Source organism: Vidua chalybeata, chromosome 3 (assembly GCF_026979565.1).
Source record: "Vidua chalybeata isolate OUT-0048 chromosome 3, bVidCha1 merged haplotype, whole genome shotgun sequence".
NCBI lineage: Eukaryota > Metazoa > Chordata > Aves > Passeriformes > Viduidae > Vidua > Vidua chalybeata.
In genome coordinates, this window is record NC_071532.1 from 68,058,656 (window position 1) to 68,081,009 (window position 22,354).

Below are 22,354 nucleotides of genomic sequence, written 5' to 3' on the forward strand. Positions count from 1 at the left end.
ACTGCTCTGTGGCAGAACAAGAACATGCCCCTTAGAGACAAATCACGTATTTCAAATCACATATCTTCAAGAGAAGATTTCTCTTGACTACTGTTGCTTCTTATTTTCTGAGTGTTCTTTGCAATAGATTTCAAATTATACTTACCTGGCATTGATGCAAAATAGAGGTTTACAAGATTTTTTTCCTTCTCAGCTTTTCATGCTCCTATAAAAGTTAGGAGAGATGCTGTGCATGCTCAGTTCCAGACTTTACTGTCTGACTGTAGTACTGAGTTATTGCTTGAGGACCCTTCTAGTAGTCAGTAGGGAGAGGCAAGCACATTCAGGTGGAAAATCAGCTAAAATAAATAGCATTCTGGAGGTAGGTACAGCTTTCCTTTGATAATAGTGGAAGTCTGGGATAAGGTGGCTGCCAGTTCTAGATGTCTTGGCAAAGTACTCAAAGTTCAGTGGAATTAACCTAGACCTTGCCCTTCAAGCTGCATGATCATTTATAGAAGACCTGAGCTCCTATGTTGATGTCCTTTTCCCCTGTTCTTAAGGATGAAATGTGGATTGAGAATGGTGTTTTTGTTGAATTGTCCAGTAGGCACAATGCAGAGTTGATTTAATCTGTGCTAGGAAGTGCAGATTAGGCACAAAGCTGACCAGCACTGAGATATTTTGCTAATGGTTTTGAACAAAACTGAGCTAGTGTGTGCCTACCAGTGCTTTATACGTGGTACTGTTCTGTGTATGGTCCAGGGAGCATGAGTGCCAGATTTTCTGTAGTGATGGAACACTAGGGTTTAGCAGAGATCAAAATTGGTTTTGGCTCTTCCATCAATCATCAGATACACACATGCAGTAAGTAACCAACCAGGATGAATGACATGAAACACCTAAAATATTAAAGGGAAATACTTGAGGTTATGGAGAAGCAGTCTTAAATCCACCACTTTAATTCTGCAAACTTTGGAGCTCGTTACTGCATAATTCTTCCCCTCAGACTCACTTCCTTTAGTTTATGACAGACAGAAAAGTAATTTTGTTCTAAGGCAAAAATCCCATTTAAACATTTTTGTTATCTCATATGCTTCATAAAGAGCAAATGGGGAGCAGCTGCTTCTAATGAAGAGCATTCACTGCGGAGAGGATGGATGGAGGACAAATGTGAAAGTTCAGTGGGAATGTTACTGGGAATCCTGAATTAAATCCATATATCTTTAGAACTGGAATAAAACATGCTGCTTAGGCTTTGCCTTCTTGAATGCTACAGAAGAGGTTACTTGTGAATGGGAGCGAGCAGTCTGGAACATCTGGGTATCTTTTTAGATTAGTATTAGTTGCTTCCACTACTGGGAGGCAGCAATGGTTTTGCTTGGGGGACAGGATTTCCCGGTGTGATATATAATTGCAATATGCATTAGTGAGCTCTAGTTATTAGTGCTAAATCTGCTTAGATTAAACTAAGTCAGTTACAAACACCACGGGCAGGCACTCAAGCTGGGATAACATAAATGAATGGGATTTCAGAAACTTACCAGCAGAGGTTTAAAGAGTCTTGCTGTAATACAGCATAAATGCCATTTCAGGTGCATCCTAAAGTGTATGTAGAAGCTTTAGGATTCACGCAGGGGGTCCATCGTTTTTTTCCTGAGCTGCTGAGCTCAGTTATCTTCCTTTGAAAGAGAAGGGGAGGAGGGGAAACAGAGAAAGGGAAAGCTGAACCTTAACTCGCATGTGTTTATAGCTCTGTCCTGTGGTCACTGTAGGAGCTGGAGTACCTGCAGTTTTCGGGCTGGATCAGCTACAGGTGTCCACTAGAGCCGTACTGGAGTGGACAAAGCAGCTTTTGTGCCACCCTGTGCTCCCTGTGCCCCCGGGTGGTGCAGGGGCCGGTGCGATGCTTCATCCAGTGCAAGCTGCAGCCCAGTGTCTACTCTGAGCGCAAGGCTCTGTGTCCCGTGACCCTCTGTGAAGCCTGGGAGCAGGGAACAGCCAAGGGACACTGCTGCCCGCTGTGCTGCGCTGTGTCCCGGCTCAGCGGCGCTGCCCTGCCGCCGGCGGGGAGCGGGGCCAGCGAGCCTTCCCTGCGCTCGCACGCGGCCGGGAGAGACGGGCGCTGTGCGCGCTGCTGGGAATGCCCCCTCTGCCCCACCGCAGGGCACTGCGGGGAACTCTGTCACCGAGCTGCCTTCTCCCTCACGGGAAAAATAGGTCAGTTTCTTCGGCAGGTTTTATTTTGCTGCTGATGGAAGCAGCAGCTGCTCTCTCCTGATGGCGAGGAAAGGCCTCGCCAGTCTTCTATGACCTCTACATCATCCTTCTAAAATCATGATCCCTTTTTAAGTAACATGTCTTTCTTTTAAGTAACTAAATCTTTGTTAGGAGACCTAATTTTTTTTTGTCATTTTGTGCTGCATTATGCCTTTGCATGATCATGTGTGGGCCAGGCATTTTTTGAACCATTTCCTTTGGAGAAGACCTGCTTTTCTCTCCTATATATTTGGCTAGACCTCTCTTCATGCATAAATTTGAGCTGTTAACTAGAGTGCCAGAAGATACATCATGCCCCTCTTTACCCTCATCTGTATTTTTTTTTCCTGTTTTCTGCCACTGTGAAGCTCTCTTTGCAGTCCACATGAGCAGCAATCTGTTTGGAGGCAGCCTGAGGTTTGTCTGCACCAAAAGCATCTGGCCCTCTGCATTGTACCAGCTGGTATGGTTAGAAGTGTGTCATGGACACATGTGGCCATCACTTGCTGGTGGGCTCATCACTAATGCTGTAACTGTCCCTAACAATTCCCATGCTGTTCATTTTTAGCCAGCATCTCATTCCTAAGGGATTACACCGCTCTTTGTCCATCACTGTCCCTTCTGTAGAAAGCCACATGCAAACAAACATGTTGATTCACTTGGTTAACTTCTGAACTTTTTTCCTAATGTGTGTTGAATACATTAAACTCCTCTCTTTTCCTCCCACACAGCTGTATGGTTTGGAATCCTGTGAATTAGGGTTGTTCTTAAAAGCATGCTGGGCTATTTTTGCACACCCTGTCTCCTCCTGTTTTCCCAGGGAAAGGGAAGATGGTTGAGGAGAAGACAGTGTCCTAGGGTATTGTTACAGTGTGCTTAGCCAGTATCACAGCAAGTGTCATACTGTTTTGGTAACTTACAAAACAAATGCTCTTCCACACATTGTTTCATGAGCTGAATTCATTTTCTATTACCTGTATGTCATCTCTGTAGATTATTTAGTGCTGACCTAATGTTGTACCATAGTGTGTGACGTGATTTAAAATGTGCCACATTTCACGTATTGATGCAAATAGCCAAAATTATTTCAGACCCACACCATTGCTTAGGATAACTGAGGTGTAGAGCTGCAGGTGCTCTGTTAGTACATCTAAGAGTACTGCCCTGTCATGGTCTGTGCACAATAGATAAATGCTCTGCTGTTAGCACAGAGTGATAACCTTAGTTGTACAATTTGCAGTACAACTGATTTGAAAAAATCTTAATTCTCTTCTCAGTACTACCTGTGTGTACATCAAACAGCATAATTTTGTTTAAGTTTAATGTTTAGTGCGTGATTTGAATCGCATTTGGAATAAGCTTGCAGGAGTAGGAATGAAGAGAACATCCTGCTTTACAAAGTAGGGAAGGCCTGTGGTTCAGATATGTGATTGCAATGGTAAATACCAGATTCTTTTAGTTTTAGTGCACTCAGTGTGAACCACTGGGCTGTAGGAGGTGGGAATATGGCACAGCCTTTTAAAACATATCTTCTCACAGAGGCAGGGACTGAGACAACACTGCTGTACAGTGGGGCTATTAATTTTTCTTCTTCTTTGGGATCTTCACCAAATTAGCAGTGATTTTTCTCTCAAGTTTATGTAACAACTCTGCTACTGTTGAAAAGTGCTTGTTTTAAAATATACTATTTGAAATCTGTGTCTTCCTGTCCACAGAGAAGGAGAGGCATTACGTTCTTGTGTCTTGTCCAAACTGGTGGTCACTGTGGATCATGTTTGTAACAGGGGACAGATGTGATATGAAATATGCCAGATTTTTACAAAGTAGTATTGCATACATTTTAAATGTATTTTCTCTTCTGCTTATGGCTTGGTTATTGGAAGTTTGTGCAGCAGGGACTAAGGAAAGTATTGTAAACTTTTCAAGAAAAAAGCAAATTGAAAATAGAGGAATATCTATAAACATAAAATATTAATATGAATAATGGCAACACAAAGATTCCAATGTTTAATTTACTTTTGTACAATTTTTTCCAACTTCTGAATTAAGGAAAAGCTCTTTGGGAAAGTTATCAGCTCAGCTAAAAGTGGTTTAGTTCTTGCCTAGAAAGTTCTTAAATTGCACTGAGTTTGAATTTTCTTCAAATTATGTTATTCATCCTCAGAGCATCCTACTCACTTATAGTTCTTTTTGCTGTAGTAATAATTACTGTGTTGTTTTTGGTTTTTTTTTTAACATAGGCTAGGCAACGATGACAACCAGTTTGAGCTCAGCATGGCCAACAGTGGATGTGAGGTGCATCGCTTCGACCCCAGCATCAAGTCAGCACACGTTCAGGAGGGCCGGCACCTCTGGTACCATCGCCTCTCCATTGACTGGAGGGATCCCAACCCAGCCATTGCAGCTCATAAGCTTCGCAGCAACACAAAGAAGCTGGGCACAGTATTGAATGAATTTGGACATCAGAAGGTAAGGAAGAGCTTGGGTGTTTGGTTTCTGACTGCAGGGTTAGGTGTTGGAAAAGCTCCAGATCTCCCTTCTTGCTGCCGGAGGAGACCAAGCACTTTCCAAGGTGTGCTCCTGATAGTGGATTTTTCTTCAGCAGTACTTGTAATGCATTTCTTCTAGGGGTGCCTTTTCTGTCTTGCTTTCTCTGTGTGCTGATAACAGCCACAATGATTTTAAATCCCTAGCCGTATAGCAGATACATTCTTTCTCCTCCTCACTTCCTTTTCCCTTGAACTATCTGGTGACATTGGGTGCTAGCACATTTAGTCCTGTGGAAGTTCTGGTCTTTGCCTGAGTATGAAAACTTAACTACTCACACAGACAAGTTTATAAAGAGAAAACAATATTTGCAACAGTAATTAGAAGAGAAGAGGTAATGGATGGCTTGTTTACATTTTCAAGGTCACTGTTCCCAATTACAGTCCTCAAAAACAAAAACATCCTGTTTTGAAATTGGCAGCAATCAGTGGGGTGTTTTTTAGCATTTCCCAGTTTGTTTTTAAGGAACTATAAAGACATCAGGAATCTTCAAATCTCAAATAAATGTTGCCATAATACATTTCAGGAAGTTCTTAGTTGCTTTTAAGAGAGTTTTTCCTTCAGAGGATATACAAACATGAATTCAAATGCTAATATACTTCATTGCCTGCAGATAGTTCTGCTTGTCTTTGTTTTTCAAGAAATAGGCAGCCTGGGCTAAGGAGGGGCTCTTCTGTAAGATTTACAAAGCAAGCAGTGCAATATTTGTTTGGTTTGTTATTTAAAAATGCAACATGTCCTTTTTGGTTTACTTTTTACTTTAAAAAATTGTTCTCTTTTGGTTTAACTCTACTGATTGGAACATTTTATGGATAAGAGCAAAGAAAATGAGCCTTTTCCTTCTTCTTTCTAGTCATACTGTAACTGTACTAGGCCGTGCATTGGTGAAACAACTGGGGAGACAGAGACGGCTTTTCTTTGATGTGTGCTTTGCATTGTTTTGATTTTAGAAGAATTAGTCATATAACAAAAAACTAATGACCCAATCCAGAAAAAGTGTACAATTCTTGTGACGTACCAGACCTGCTGAGGTCAGTGTCAGGTTATCATGGTAGAAGAGAGTGGTTGTAACACCTTCTGTGAATGAGAAGGATGTGGGGGTGTGTAACTGAGTGTGTAACTTTCTGAAAACAGCGGGCTGGATGGCAGCCAAGTAACATAATGCACACATAGCACATGCAACCAGGCTTTCCTCTAGCTGTGTATGTATGACATGGGATTTGGTTAAGTGTTTTGGTGCATTATGAACAGTGTATAAAGCCTCTTGCTCTGGTAGCATTTGAAGAGCTCCCCTGTGCAAAGCTATGGCTTAGTGAAGTCAGGAGCTGACTTTCTCCCAGGGGAGATAAAGGTGTTACACACTCTGTAACACCAGATTTTCTGGTGTTTCATACTTGTGGAATACCTGAATGGGCTGACTGTCCTCACATTTTTCTGTTTAGGTTTTCTTTAACTTAGAAGGAAGGTGGCCTGAGAAGTTGTATATTGTGTAGAGACACCATTCTTCTGGTGAATGTGAGTGGAATGTTCCCTTGACTGAATAAATAAGTTAATTCAAAACAGTTTTACAGAATATTTTCCAAAGCACTTTTTTTCAATTAGAAAATTAAAACATGCTCTTCATCCCATTTTTAATGTAAAAAACTCTTCCGCCTACCCTCAACGTTGTTCTGTTCCCACTTCAAGGCACGAATTCCAGGCAGCTGCATTTTAAGTTAATGCCTCATTTTATCCATGCTTTTATTCTTTGAGATATGGGACTTGATCCAAGACCCTACAAGTGACCCTATTTCCACTGATGTTAGAAAATCAGGCTGAGGAAGACTGCACAGACAAGATCTTCTGGAGTTCTTGCTTTTGTAGTCTTGAGAACAAAACTTGCATTTTGGGGGTTTTGTGTGCAAGAAAATCAAAGAACTTGGATGGGCTCATTTGCACCCTGATTCAGATGCGAGCACACCTGCTATTCTGCAGGCAATACTGGGACCTCATCCATACCAGGGAAAGCCACCCTGATATTTTGGCAAGAAATACAAACACTTTTTGGAGTCAGAGTGTATGTGAGATAAGATTAGAAGAACTTGATCTTTCTAACTGGCTATGTGGCAAGACAGCCCTCAGTTCTCTGAGGATTGTAAATAGCCTGGAGGCAGAGGACTTATCTAGTAATATATTAGGATGTGGCTGACAAAGGAAACATGTAGTCAGAGTATTTTTGGGAACCATTAGAGTGTGAAATCTCTTAAGCCCTGGAATAATCTCCAAAGGATGTCATGGGAGCCTTATTTCCTGATATACAGATCTAAACTGAAAATTTACTGGTGTATCTTCTGAGAAGAGCAATATTTTATCAGCCACAGGAAGGCATAAAGATGTAAAAATTGATCTTGCTCATCTTCCCTTCTCATCCCTCCCTTGCCCTCAACTTTTTTGCTGAATGTGCACACTCTGTAGTGCACTCTCGATGAACAGTGGGGAAAAAAGGGAGAAAGCCACTGAGGGCCCACGATTCTTATGGCAGTGGAGTTCAACTTTATGAAAACTATCACTTTCCTATTCTCTAACTACCTACAGGGATGAGGATGCTGCAGTGCTGGTGTTTCCCATGGAATAGTGATAGGTGCACAGAGAGCTTCCTTTCTAGAGAGTTGTTGGATAATTCAAGTCAGAAGGGATCTTGAATGGCTTTGTGGTTCAGCCCTCTGCTCAAAGCAAGGCCAGCTGTGAAGTCAGACCAGGTTGTTCAAGGCTTTATCCACTCTGGTCTTGGAAAAACACTGAATTTTCTCCAGAGCAGAGACTTTCCAGCTTCTCTGGGTCAGCTGTTGTCCTGCTGGATTGTTCTCTTCATGGAAGTGTTTCTCCATATATCCAGTCTGAACATCCCTGATTTCCATTAATGTCTGTTGGCTCTTGTCTTGTTTCTATGCACTGCTAACCCTTAACAAGAAATTCAAACCAAGCTACTAAGTGTATTCTGTATTCCAAAGATTGTGCTGGGAAGCACAATTAAAAACCTTTGACAGAAAGGCTCTGAGCAGCAGAAAAAAGCAAGAGTTCATTCTGTCCCAAATGGAGAGTGGTCACACATGCAAATTCTTATTTCAGTAGTAGTTTTCCTCCCTCTGGAGCTCTGCAGGTGAAGTCTCTTGTTGTGCCCTCAGTAAGTGCTATGAGTTTGCATTCCTTGGCAGTATGGCTCACCCGTGGATGCAGTTGTTTCTTGTAAAAGAAATTAATCTGGAAAGGAGAATCTGAGAATGCTGAGTAAAACCCTAATTTAATCAGGAAGTGCTCATAGCTGTAACTTTCAGGGGAGCTGTGTTCAACTCCTGACATTCAAGTTATCTCAAACAAATTGTGTAAGAGAGCAAACTGTGTCATTGTCATGAAAATAAATGCAAATCAATCCTTACATCCTGATTTCTCTTTGAAGGCTTTAATTTACACTCTCTCTTAATGATTTTTTTTTTCTGTAACAACTTGGGTAATTTTGCTTCATTTTATTGAATAGGCTTCAATTTAGGATTTCAAAAGGAAAAAACTTTCTTTCACCTGTTATTTAATACTCAACACAACTTCAAAACACTGTACCCTGAAGTAATTTTGATTAATAACATCATCTCCTCCAAGGCAAGTAATTTATCACTTGCTCTTCTCCTCAAGTAAATACTATAGCATTTATTTCATGCTGCACTTTCAGCTTTGTGAAGGCTGATGTGAAAGGACAAGTATTAAAGAAAAGATTAACCATTTTTGCTTAAAATCAGCTCTTTGGTAGTACACAAATAGGCATAAAATAAAAGTCCAGAGAAAATGTGTAACAGCTGAGATGTGCATGGTGATTTTATTAACAAATCAAAAAATAAACTCTTCATATTGGGAAATGTCCATGTTCAAGTTTTGTAGCAATGAAGTAATTACTCTTTACTATGCATAGCTTAGGGCTGTAGGGGACAGAACAGGCTTTTGAATTCTTGATCCTGCCTAGACAAAATCATTTAACTTTGGTTATCCTTTGCAAGGCTAGACTTAGGTATTGCCCAAGGAGCCTGGGGGTTGCTTAGTGTGAGTTGCATTCACTGAGGGGCTGCTGTGCCCTAGCTCAGTGTGTGGGTGCCTCCAGTGTTTGCACACTCAGCTTGTCTTAACTCCCAGCAGGACCTCAGCACCAGCTGATGGGCACCTGCAGACTGGTCCTGATGTGGAATCCTGAGATCAAGATGAGAAGCCAGGAGTTCAGAAGCCCAGAGCTCTTTCAGGGACATGAGTCCTTGTCTCTGGTGCTGCTGCAGCTGGGGAACAGCTCCCATCACCTTGCTGGAGTGGGGGGCAACAAGTTCAGATCTGCTCTGCTGCATGTGGCTTAGTGTCAGAAAGAACAAATGAGACCAGGTCTTTTGAATCGTTGCACCACAAATCCTGAAGTAAATGTTTGGAATTCTGAATTCTTGAAAGGGTTTAATTTTGTCTTTGCTTTTTATGCTTATTTGGGGCTTTTCCAAAATCTCAATTCTAGAAGGAAAAAATCCATCCTTCATCTGATTTTTAGCCTAATTATTTTTACATCAAATTTTTCTTGTGCAATCAATGGTCTCTGAGCTTAAGTGGCCCTTTTTCTGCAGCTGTAATTTACCATCTATATATAGCAGTGAAGAACAGCCTTTGCTTTTGTAGGGTTATCATACTGGCCTTTCTAAGATTTCTCCAACATGAGAGATCCTGTATTTCCCATAACATCTTATTTGTGTTGTGCTGCCCCTCCTGCAGCTGGAGCATCAGCAATCAGTACTATTCAGAAGTCTCAATGGTGTCTCTGCTAAGGCTCAGGCTGTGACTGCCTTCTTCCTGGAAGTGTCCTGACTGTCCTTCCCTGGAAATTCTGCAGTTACTGCTTATCATCTTGTTTGCTTTTTTGTGACTCATCAGACTGTCTCCTTGTTATATCAGTTTCTGAATGGCACAGTAGAAAGAGTTTTGTCCCAGAACACTGATTTTTTTCATAATGTAAATGGCTGGTCATGACCTATTTGAAGAAGGAGTAATTCTGCTCAACAAAGTCCATTTTTTAGTACTGCACTCTTTTGCACCAGCCAGATGCAATACCATAGCACTTAGAGCTTATAGTCTAAATAAATGACCTACCACAGGATGGAGAAGCACAAACCTCACCTCCATTAACTTAGATTTCTACATTTGAGATAGCTGTTGAGGTCCTTACAGACTCAAGCTAAACTGTTATGGTGCAGTTTGTCTCATTCACGGGCAGACATTGCTGCAGTTTGAGCACAAACTGGAGCCACACAGGAACCCTTTGTTTGGGGGTCTCTCAGAGAGCTGGCAAATCTTACTGCCCTTGCTGAAAAGAGGCAGTCAAGCTGGTGCAGATGTTTCTACCTGCAGTTGGAAAGGCTGCCTTCTGTAGACTTGTAATAGTTGCCCCTGAGTAATCCACAAGCTCATGGCACACAGTGTTTCTTTCCTGCATGTATGTATTTTTTTCATTTCAGGGATAGTGAAATCAAGTGGTGATAGGTCTGTATTTGCTTAATCAGCTGGGGCTGCTGCTGCCTGTAGTATTTTAATTGTAGGTAGATTGAAGACTTTGGCTGCAACTAAAAATGGGCTTGACAACCTCATGCTTCTGGAAGCAAAGATCTTTGGATAGTGATTTACTGCTCACCACCTCTTGCTTTTAGTGTTGTGTGCACAAAGTGCCTCATGCACTTTCCTTTACAGGGTTTTTTCTTGGTCCCTTACATCTCCTTTTGCCTCATTTAAATTCTCTCCACCAGGAGCACTTCTCAAAACATTGTTAAGAATATTGGTATTTCTAGAGGGTGACCTGAATGTGCTGTTTAGTACGCAATTGTCAGGCATGGAGGAAAGATCTTTTTAATGATACCATTGGCTGAATATGGTACAATCCATAGCTTTTTCTTCCCCTAGGAAAAGGCCTAGTGCAACACCTGAATTGTAATGAAAGCTTTGAAGTATTGCACTGTTGAAGCAGAACTTATTCAGGTTATCTTTCAAAAAAGAAGTAAAGGCACTTTCAAAGCATATTATTGTCTGCTAAAAATTAGAAGGGAAGGACAATTCTTTTTAGGGTTTTATTTTCCTTTTTTTTTTTTTTTTTCCTTTGTTTTGGTTGTTAAGACCCCTCAGAAAAAAAGTCAGGTAGTAAAAATCCGCTTTCCCCCAGCTTTGCTAGAGACCTGTGCAAACTGTGTTCAATTCCACCTTCCTATTTGACTATTTCAGTGTCTAAGAGTTGCATTCAGAGGAGCATGGCACTCACTGCAGGCACTGTGGAGTCAGCATAGCTGTACTGCTGCTGTAGGAAACCAGTCAGTCCTGTTCCCTCCTCCTGCCAAACCTGGAGCTCGGCAGGAGCCTGGGGAGCCTGCCCTGCTTCACAGGGTGGTACCAGATGCAGGTACCTGCTGAGCTGAGACTTGTATGCACGCTCCACAGCTCCTCCTTAAGCCACTAACCCTGGCTTAAACACAGTAATGTGAATTTTACGGTTTTAATTTGGCCGAGGTACTGAATATCTGATCAGGGTGGTGGTCCATGGTGTGGCATGGGTTTAATGAGAATTGAGAGCAACCCAATTTCCATGAGCATCCTGGTTTTTTTCCACTACCCATCTTTCTCACGATTTCCCAGTAGTGTTGACATTAACAAGCACTTCAGATAAATGCCCTATCCAGAGCCTCTAGGAGCTCTCTAAAAAATTGTGCCTTTTTCTTCCTCCCCACATTTGTCCCTCCTCCTGTCATGGTTTACAAGTTCTTGTCATTGGAATTGGCCATATCTTTTTTAAATACTTTCACCTTAGTGTCTGGATCCTTTTTGGTCTCTCTTTTGATCTGACAGCAGTTTAAGGTTCCATTCTCAAAAATTTGAAATCCGGAAGTCAAAGGCTTAGCAGTTCTTCCTGCCCCTCCTGAAAGCCTGTCCCAGATGAAATCTGGGTTATGCAAGCATTTTGTGATGATTTTTATTTATGTTTTCAGAAATGTACATGCAGCTTTCTTCCTGTCATGGTTGCAAGCAAATAGAAGGGAGGTAGGTTGGCACCTTGGATCAGAAATGGAATGAAACGCATAATGAAAATGGAGAGGTGCAGTCTCAAAAGACTTTATTGCTCTGGTGAGTGCCAATGGGAACCAAGTGCTCCACCAGATTTGACTGGAGCTACTTGGATATACCAGGGCTGCTGATTCTCATCCTGCAAGAGATGTTCATTAAGGTGTGGTGGACATGTTTTGAAGATGGGACTCTGATTCCTTTCTTCAATTACATTTTTAAGGCCCCCATGGGCACTGTGTTAATAAACCGTAGAAGGCCAAAATGCAGCCAAAATGCAGTTTACTCTGATCCACTGTTTTATGGTAGCCTAAGCCATCTGTCCCTTGCACTGCACGCACATACTTGCAGGTCTTGCTCCTCAGGGCTTTGGAATCAATTGTTGCTTCACCATTTGCCTTCTATTGCAAACCTCCTGTGCCAACAGCCCCCTTGTCCTGCTGCAATGTGCTTGACCTGTTGCTGCTGGCTTTCACTTTCAGCAAGACCAGGATAATGTGGCTTTATGCAAGCATGGAGCTGTGTCCCACCATCCGTGCCTGGTGCTGGGGCAGCACAAACAGACTGCAAATGTTTGTTCCCCTCTAATGAAGAGGCTTGAGGGTCTAGCATACACCATTTACTCTTTTGAGTAAATATCCGTTCCCACAGGCATCCAGCAGTGTCTGGCAGAGAAGATCAAAAGAGCAGAAAGGAAAGGGTTTCCCCCCTTTGTGGGGGGAGTGGGCAGCAGGACATCTCCTGCAGGATTAGATGGCTGAATGCACGTTTTGCAAAGCAGCTCATGTGCTCAGCCAGGGCTGCACACAGAGCGGCTGCGCTTCCAGCGCGGCTGCTGGAGCAGTGCATGCAGTATTTAAAATACCTGTTTGCAGAATGGGCATTGGCAAGCAGAGCTTTTGCAGCTGATCAAACTGTTAAATTATTTAAAGTCAGGGTTTCTGCAAACCCCTTATGGGATTTTTCCTACTTAGACATTGGATTGAAGGACTAGGTGATGGGTCTGGGTTGTTTTCATCTTTTAGCGTGCAGCAGGAGAGCCATGGTGTCCTGGTTTAGGACAAATTAGGGGAAAACACCTCCAAAGGAGCCCCTTATAGGAAACCAAACCCTCTGCAACTTCCCCCCACCACCGGGTTCGGAAAAGGAAAAAAAAAATGGCAAAAAAAGCAAGCCAGCGAAAAGCAGAGAGAAAAGAGAGGAAAACAGAGCCAGCAAAGCAGGCAGCCAGCAGCAAGCAAAAGCAGCAAGCAAAAGCAGCAAGCCAGCAGCCAGCCCGGGGCGGGGGGGAAGGAAGACAAAACAAACTGAGGACAGGGAACAGAAACCACGATTGGGATAATGAGCATGAAAATGTCCTGTCCCCACGACACATGGGAACTGCAAAAGGTAACAGGTGCAAATGGGAGCTGGAGCAGTGTTTCTGAGCAGAGGCACACACTTGTGAGCTGCTGCCACTCAGAGCAGGTGAGGAAGTCAATGTTTGAGGGCTTATGTCCTCATGGTGACTTTTCATCATTTCCTCTGGGAAAGCATCACTTGCAGTCCTCAGCTAGTGAGTGGTGAGGTTCCTGTTGCCTGCTCTGGAGACTAGTCTCAGTTTAAAGAAATGGGGAACAAAGATCTTTGATGCTCAGTTTTTCTTGTGAGGGGAAGGTCTTCTCCCTCAGCCACATCCATGTGCAGTGTGTGTCTGCTCCATGCAGCGGGTTTGTAGAGTCTGTTCTCTGGGTCACACTGTACAGGAACCTTGGTCTTGCTGGGTAGCAAGCTAGGCAAGATGTCTGGCTTCAAGATCATTGTAGTGTAGAGCTAGCTAAACCCATCAAACCTGTCTGAAAATCAATTCAGGCTTGGGGACCTGTATTATTGTATGACCAGAAGATGATTAACAAGTGACCTGCTGTCTTAGACTAGTCCAGTGTCCAACACAAAATAGGAGAGATGCCAAGAACTCGTCCCATGACGAAAAACTGATGTTTGTGGTGACAGAATGCTACAGGTGAAAACCTGTGACCTCCTGAGCAAATGCAGCCAGGGAGAAAGGATTTCAGGCCATGATCTTGTAAATTATCTGGGGGTTGTTTGTCCAAAGATTGTTGTCCATTGGTAAAGTGTCATTAGAAGGACAAAAGGACAAAACAAAGGACAAAAAGGAGCCTTCTGCCAGCTAAAAGGTCTCTTCTTCTCTGCCTGTCCACTGGAGTAAGAGGCATTGCTTAACTGGTCCAGTTAACTGGACTGGATGGGGTCTATGTATCTTTTATTTTGTAATGGGTCCTCAGAGAGAAATTGCTTCCAGATGGAGAGAGTATATGGGAAATATCTTGGCATCAGAGACCAAGGGAAGAGCTGGGGAGTTAAAGTGCCAGGTTGTCCCCAGACCTGGGCTCTGAGGCTGTGGGAAGGAAACACTTGGGATGCCAGCATTGATCTTTCCTTGGAGCAGTCCCCCATGGGTGAGCATGGGCAAAGTGCTCATAGTGCTCCTAAGCACCCAGCTGAGATTGATGCCTCCTGCATGTGCTGGGTGGGCTTTTTGGATGGGTGCATTTGTCTAGGGTCATTACTGCATCTGGCAAGCTGTTGTGTACTGATAGTTGGCTGTGAGAAAGTTAAATAAGTTTTTAAAATATTATTTTGAAACATTTTTTCTGATTTAAGATGTAAACATAGTATTACTTAATATCCTGCTCCTGCTGTGTAATGGGTTCATGGAAGTACATCACCAGAACTGAGAGGACCTGTATTGACCAGGACTGTCACTTGTGAGGCTGTGGAGAATCAGTGGTGAGAGCAGAGGTACGAAGCTTGCCTGCACTCACTGCAGGTTTTCTGTTTCAGTGATGTGTACGTTGTATGAGTAACTTCAACTGGACAGTTGCTCTTTACTGTAAAAAAAGACCAAAGACCCTGTAAGCACCCAACTGCACAAATCAGCTTTGTGACTTTGATGCCTTAAGCAGATTCTTGAAGATGTGCCCGATCTGTCACACTGAGAGTGTATAATCTCAAATGACACATTTGTTCCAGAGCCAATTTGAAACTGGCTGTACAGACCACCAAGAGAGGTGTAAATGTGAGCAGGAAGGAAGGGAAGTAATTTGAAAGAGAAGTGCTGCCGGTTGGAACTGCACATCACTGCTCAGTGGTGATTGACTTTTCTCCTGATTTCAGCACCCGTGTTGCTCTGGCCAGGCCCCCAGCAGTCCTGGTCTCCCCAGCGGATGGCTGAGAGAGAGGCAGGATGTTTCCCCCTCCCACCGCTTGCAGAGAGCATGGGAAGAGACAGCCACGAGCTGCTGGGAGCTTAATTTGCTATTAGGTTATGTGGCATCCTGGCTGCCATCAATTACAGCCTTCACTCAGAATAAAAGGGAATGAAAGAGACTTTACATCCAAGCCATCTCCTGCTGGTGAGGATGAGCTATGGATGCATTTTGAGAGGAAAGAAAATGAGGGAAGTCTCATGCTGAAAATCTGCATGTGGGAAAAGGATAAGAGGGAAGTTACAGTTAAACAGAACACACCCAAGCACCTGCTGTTACCTGCAAAGACATGTTATAAAAATGTAAATTAAACAATTTTTTCTAGAGTTTTGTTTTCTGAGAATAGAGAATTGTACTTGGGAAGAGAGGGGAAAAACTGATGCACAAGCCAGCATCAAGACTTTTTCTTGCTGTACAGCTGATGTCAAAATGGTAGCCTGGTATCACAGGGAGCCAGAGCAGAGGAATATTTTTCTCTCGCACTATGGGAGCAGCCCTGCAGTTCAGGAGGCTGGGGTGGTTCTGAGCTCTGTCCCTGTGCCTGAAAGCTGTAGCCAGCTCTCCTCTCCCTCCTCCCAAGATTACACTGCCTGCTCCCACAGAACTGGAGGGATCCTCTGTACCTGACTTGCATTTGCTGGTTTTGCCTTTCCTGGCTTCCACTTCCACATGCTGAGCTCATGCTGGAAGTAATACAGCAAAATTGCTTCCTCCAGCTACTCACTCTCAATTGACTCTTCTCCATGGGGAGCTTTAAATGATGCCCACGGGGCAGCACAGAGCCTGAAATCCCCCTTAACCCTGGTATTTCAAAAGCGGTCAAGGTGAACAGAGCTCAGATCTCTGCTTTAGGAAATGATGCACACTTGTAACAAGTCATTACCCTAAAAAGAAGAAATGAGCCTTCATACAGTATATGTTGACCTTCACTAAGTAAAACACAATTTTTTCAGCTATTTTATATGCCTGGTTGTGCATAAGCATAGCCCCCCACCTTTTTTTTTTTCTCCAAGTGTAAGTGGTACAATGCTGCAGTGCTTTTTCAAGGGAGCCAAACTGAGAAAATATTCTGAAATTCACATTTTTTACTTTTCTGTGATAACCTAGTTAGTTTATGGAGGATAAGAGGATTTGTAGAAGATAAGAGGAACCAGCCTTTTTGAGTGCTTGAAACTCACTGCCATACTTTACCTTCAGGCACTGTAGATCTTTGCCCTCCAGGATTTATTCACAGCAGCCATCTCCAGCTGTGCTCCCGGGTGAATTAGAGCTCTGAATTTATAGATTTGTCCACTAATCCTTTCACTGGCACTTTGGATCAAGGCAACTGGAAGGTGGTAGTGCATTTCTTATCGGTAGTGCACTGCTTATCACTGATGGTAAATAACTGCTGGGCTGTCTAATCATCACAAAACTTGCATTTTGGTGTTAGCAGGATGCTTGTAATTTGCTCAGATATGCCTAAACAGAGCTGTTCTGCCATTCATTTTACACTATCCATGGCATGCACTGGAGACTCTGGGCAGAGAGGGACACCTTGCCTGGAAGGCAGTCACGAAAGTTGATGGGTTGAGACAGGTACCTTCCTCCCTCCAGGTTTCTGAGCAGTGCAGGGCACTAAGAGCAACAAAGGCCCCTGGTTTGTGTATGCAGCACATCTCCACTAGCCTCGTGTTTCTTTTCTGGTCATTTCATTATGTGTTCCAGCTATTATTGTGGTAACTCATTTTCTCCTACTGAAACACTGGTTAACAGCCACTTTTCAGATCAATTTTGCAAATACAGCACAGAGCATGCAGAGTGCCTGCTGAGCAGCCAGAGCAGCAGTTAGCGTCACAAAAGAAAAATAAACAAACCTGAAGGACTGGAAACATTACCATGGGAAAAAGATGTCCTACTGATGCCATAAAGTAAGATCATGGGAAAACAAAACCAAATGCCTAGAAACATTTCTTCCCCTATCCTTCTACTCCCTCCCCCCAAGAAAAAAAAAAAGGTTTGAATAATCTGTCTGCTTTCAAAGTTACATAAGTCTCCCAGAGATAAAAATCTGTGGTTTCTTAAGTGCGGCAGTGTGGTCCTGTGGCAATTGCACCCGTGTGGAACCAGCTGCCTGCAAAACGGCATTACAGGTAGAGATATGAGTTGGTATTTGCAAAATAAATAACCAGTTTAAATGTATGAAGGAAAACAAGTGAGCTCACCCACCAGCTGAAATGCCATGAGCTGCATCATTTAAATTCAGCCTCCCCTTGAACCCAAAGGAGCGCTGTGTTCAACTGTTTCACTGACCCGCGGATGGACAGACTGACAGGCTCTTTGTTAGAGAGGCAAGTTAGGAAATACCAGAGCTAAGGTTGTCTGTGCAACCTTCCTTTCTGCTCCCCATGCACACATACCACAATACAGGCTTTAATTCCACAATCCCTCTGTCATTTTTCCACTGGCCCCCTGCCTCCTACAGAGTGAAGGAGGCACAATGCCTTCTTAATGAGCAGACAAGCAGTGGCCTGGCTTATTATGATTCCCTCTGTGACTGTGGACCTCATTCAAGTCCTGCTCTGAAAATGTGGTGTTTTGTTTCCAGCTGTTTTACAGCTTCTTCCACCCAAGTCTCGCAGCCCTTCACGTTCTCAACCCCTATTTGGTGATTAACACCCTTGTTTTACAGATAAAGAACCGAATGGGCAAGTGTCCTTGGAATCCACAGATTCTTGCCGTGCCATGCCCATCCATAGTGCTGGGGCACAGCCCCTGAGGAGGGCTGACGTGTCTGTGAGCTCTGCACCCCAGCACCTCAGCCCCTGGCACCTCCATGGAATGAGGGAAGGTGGATATGGCCACCCCTTGCCATGGCCCTGTGGTTTCTTGGCCATGGCCCATGCAAAGCATATGTTGTACTGGAGATGTACAACCAGAGCTGTGCTGAACCAGGGCAGAGGGGTCTGTGAACCCCACAGATGGGGCATGACATGCATGACACCAGCTAGCTGCCCTGGGATGGGGCAGCTTAGGAGAACAGTTGCCTTGGAAATGCTTTTACATTACCTGCCCAAATCTCTCTTCTATACCTGCACAGGTGCCTTTTTTGATACTGTCACAAATGGTTAAGGTAGACTGCCAGAGAGAATCTGGGGGTTTTGATGGTTTTTGGGTTTTTGTTGGTTTTATTTTGGGGTTTTTTTCCTTGGTTTGATTTTTGGGTGGTTTTTTTTTTTTTGTTTGTTTGTTTGTGTTTTTTTGTTTTTGTTTTTGTTTTAGGAATTCTTGACTAAATAAAGTCTTCAGTTTTTCACTTCAAACCCATCTTGAGTCTGAGCAGATGGGCAGAAGCATCAGCTCAGGTGGAACTGGCACAGGCAAACCCTACTCTCACAGGGTAGGACTTTCCCCTGCTGGGCTCTGGAAAACAAGCTGAGCTCTGCAGCTTGTGACCACTGCTGCACTATGGTCATTGTTTTCTACCAGGTGTGAAATGGTGATGAAATGCTCTTTTTATGTTAAAGCATCAGCTCCCCTCCCCAGCTAATCTCCAAACAAAGTCAACTCCCAGTTGTGTTGGTCTGTGAGAAGTTGGATTGCTGAATATCTCACTACAAAATTAAATAATTATCTAAAACTAGAATGCGGCACTTTTGTGTTAGATCTGTTATTCCTTTCAAACACCTTCACATCTTCTTCTCTGCTATGCCTTTCCTTTGGAGGAGCTGCCCTTAAAATCCTGAAGACTCTGCATAGTTATCCTTTGTTTCTCTAGGCATCTGTAGTGATGCCTGTAAAAGCTTCAGCCAGCAGGTTGGCCAAGGGCAGCTGATCACTTGAGCTGTTCACAGCGTTCGTTTTGTGCTTTGGTCTTCTCTTGCACTTATGTGATGCATGTAGCATGTGGCTCATGAGCACTCTACTATGCAGGTAATCTCTGTTAGTGGGTTTGGGTCTGTTGTTTGGTTCTGTTTATTTTTTTCATAGCTGTGATGCCACCCAAGAATTGTGAAGGAACCAGTAACATGCTTTGGTTATAGGAGGCGCTTGGAATATGCAGCTTTTCCACCATGAATTGGAGGCAGGAGGAAAAGGGCTGTGAACAGTCAAGCATGAAACCCTATGTATTGCCTGTGTTAGTCCTCCTAGACATTTTGATTTATTTTTTTAATACCAAATTAATATCTGTGTATTGAAAAATGGCCAACGCTGGCCTCAAATGTTACTATAACTGCAAAGTTTCTCGTTTTCACATAGTAATGGTGCTTTTGTTGCAGATTGATGTCCTCAAGGCAGACGTGGAGAGCGCCGAGTGGAAAATTTTGGAAAATCTAATCCTGGAAGATGTTGTTGAGCAGATAGGACAGCTGGTCTTTGAGGTGCACATCCACTGGCCTGGGTTTGAGGTCAGTGGCAATGACAGCACCGTGGTGCGGTACTGGTACAGTCTGCTCCGAGAACTGGAGCTGAAGGACTTCAGGCTTTTCCATACCTACAAAGACTTATCAAAACCACAGATGTTTCTGAAAAAGGAAGCCTTCAACGCCAGTAGCTGTTACACACTGAGCTGGGTAAATACAAGATGGAAATAGCAGACAGGAATTGATGATGTGTGATTGCGAGCCATCTGGCCCCGTAGTGTTATTGAAGAGGATTTTGGTGTCACTGGCTAAAGTTGCTAAATATGCACGCAGTGACTGCTAACAAAATGAACTGGCTTTTATGTGTTGTCAAAAGAACTGGCACCAGGAAAAGATACATGGTGCAGATTTGTATAGCAATATATTTGCCAGTGGGTACATTGTCCCAGAGGACAGAGGTTCTGTAAAGGTTTGTCTGGGGGAGCTCTAGGGGAGCTGCAGCTGTCTGCTCCAGCTTGGCTTTTCCAGGCTGCCCCATGCCTGAGCATGCCAGCAAGGAGGGCATCCCTCTGGGGCTGCCCTAGGAAGCTCTGCTGGCTGAGCTGGACCGGCCCTTGGGCAGGAGATTGCTTGTGATGAGGTGTCTTTTTAAGAAAGTGTCAAGTGTTACTTCTCTGTAAAGTGATCATCTTTGATTTGCACCTTTTTTACTTTGGCCTTGTTTCCTATGGAATAAACTTTAGGCAAGAACAGGTATGCTCTTGAACCCACTGGCAAATTTCAGCTGAATTTGGCAGAGACAGAAATCACCACCAAATTAAATTCCTACCTATTTCTTTGAGCAGCTTCTGAATGCCCTGACTTAGGTTTTTTAAGCTAGTCAGGCTGCAGAAAGTGACACAGGAGACGGTGGGACAGAGACACTCAGCTGCTGGATAAGCTGCCACCAGCGCTCCTCTTCCTCACCTACAAGAGCTTCAGCCACAGAAGACAGGGCTTCTCTAGTTCATCTGCTCAAAGAGCAACTTGACTGAAATTACTCATGCAATGGCTGCAGCAATTTGTTTTTGATCTAGTGAGATATATATAAGAGATGAAAGTGCAACCTGTTTTTTTTTTTTGGGGTTTAGTTGAACATTTCCAGTGCCTTTTCCAGTGCTGTGCCTCACCACTTTGCCTCTCCCTGGCATAAGGAAGCTGGACTCTGGATCTGCACTGATGCTGGCAGAGGTGGCAACCCAAGCTGGTGCCCTGGACTGCAGCTGTGCTGGGGCTCTCTTGGAATGTGGATTGTCTGCAGTGCCCCTGGGAGCCTTTGACATTTCCCAAAGAGCTAAGGAATGGGGGGAGCTAAAAAATATATAGCAGGTTGGATTTTTTTTTATCTTTAGATGAATTTTGACATTAAACTTTTCATTAAAATACAAGATGTCACTTTCGTGTCTTTGGTATGTGGACTTTTTAACTGCCTTTGGTTTCTGACTTCTCCAAGTCTACAGCTTCATCAAGAAAAGTGGTGGAGGGAGAGATGCTGATCTCCTCTCTCCAGTGATCAGTGTCAGGACATGAAAAAATGGAATGAAACTGTGTCAGGAGAAGTTCAGATGGGTTATGAGGAAAAGGTTCTTTACCGAGAAGGAGGTCAGTCACTGGAACAGGCTTCCCAGGGAAGTGGTAATGGCACCAAGCCTGTCAGAGTTCAGGCAATCTCTGCATGACTCTCTTACTAACCTGGTTTAGTTTTAGGTTCCATGAGGAGCAGCGAGTTGGTCTTGATGATCCTTATTGGGTCTTTTCCAACTTGAGGTATTCTATGATTCTATAAAAGTAGCTCCTGTTTCTGCTCCTGCACATCCCACTGGCCCAGGGCTTTGCAGACACCCAGGGCAGGGCACTGTGGGTGCCCACCATGTCCTCAGCTCTGCATCAAAACCAAGATGACCTGATGCAGATGTGTTGAATTCCCCACGTCCAAGATGCTGGGCAAAGCACTTTCCTCAGGGCTGAGCTACCTATTGCAATCCCTGAACCAGGTGAAGCCCAGTCCAAGATATCCACAGCCTCTGAAAAATGAGTAAGAAATACCTTCTTTGTGACAGCCAGCCTTGCTACAACCCTCGTACATTAAGTACTGAAGCTGTTTAACAATGCAGAGCCATGAGGAGATACATCAAAATGCAAGAGACTGCCAGGGTTTCCTGAACTAATATCTGGCATGTTGGAATGGCCACGCTCACTGCACCACAGAATGGCTCAACTCCCATTTTTCAAATAACGGGGTGGCAAAAGTCCAGCTGCAAGTCCTGATTTATTAATGAAGCATAAAAATATGGGTTCTAGCACTGTGCAGGTTTTTCCTCCTAACTAGTCTTAGAGTAAGTAGCCTAGTAGCTTATTATCATTTGTTTAAGAAACCAGTAGGTAGAGGTTAAAAAATAAATTACACAACATCTCTCAGAAAACGGAAGCACATCTTCCATCATTTATTTCCCTGAAGTAATATGGTGATATGCAAATTACAGAAGTGGAGTAGAGGTCCATCCTGGTTCTTTGGTTAGTAAGGGAGTTTAATAAATGCTTAGGTAATCTCTTGATTAGGATTGCCAGGTAGTGTCAGAAACACTTCAGGATACAGCAAATATATCTTTGATAAAAAAGATTCCAATAACTATGGTAATTTTAAAGAAAACCTTATCTCTAATACAGGGTAGATAAAAGCCATTTATCATTCTGGAGGTAGTTATGTGATATTGTAGAAGAAAATGAACAGTGCTTATTTAATGCACTCTCTGCTTTTCTACTTCACATCTCTTAGAGCAGAGTTACAGCTTTCCTTTCTGAGGTCTTGCTTTTATGCCCTTA

General features: G+C 43.4%; 1 protein-coding gene across 2 annotated transcripts in view; it reads left to right on the forward strand.

Moving 5' to 3' along the window:
* Positions 1–22,354, forward strand: part of METTL24 (methyltransferase like 24) — a 60,093-nt gene that overhangs the window by 24,925 nt on the left and 12,814 nt on the right. The window contains exons 4-5 of one of the 2 annotated variants that reach the window (XM_053938735.1): positions 4,479–4,707; positions 19,409–19,537. In XM_053938735.1, the coding sequence (XP_053794710.1) occupies positions 4,479–4,707; positions 19,409–19,537 (358 nt within the window). Of the gene's footprint in view, positions 1–4,478; positions 4,708–19,408; positions 20,920–22,354 lie in introns of those variants that run through there. The other variant, XM_053938734.1, reaches the window with a different exon arrangement.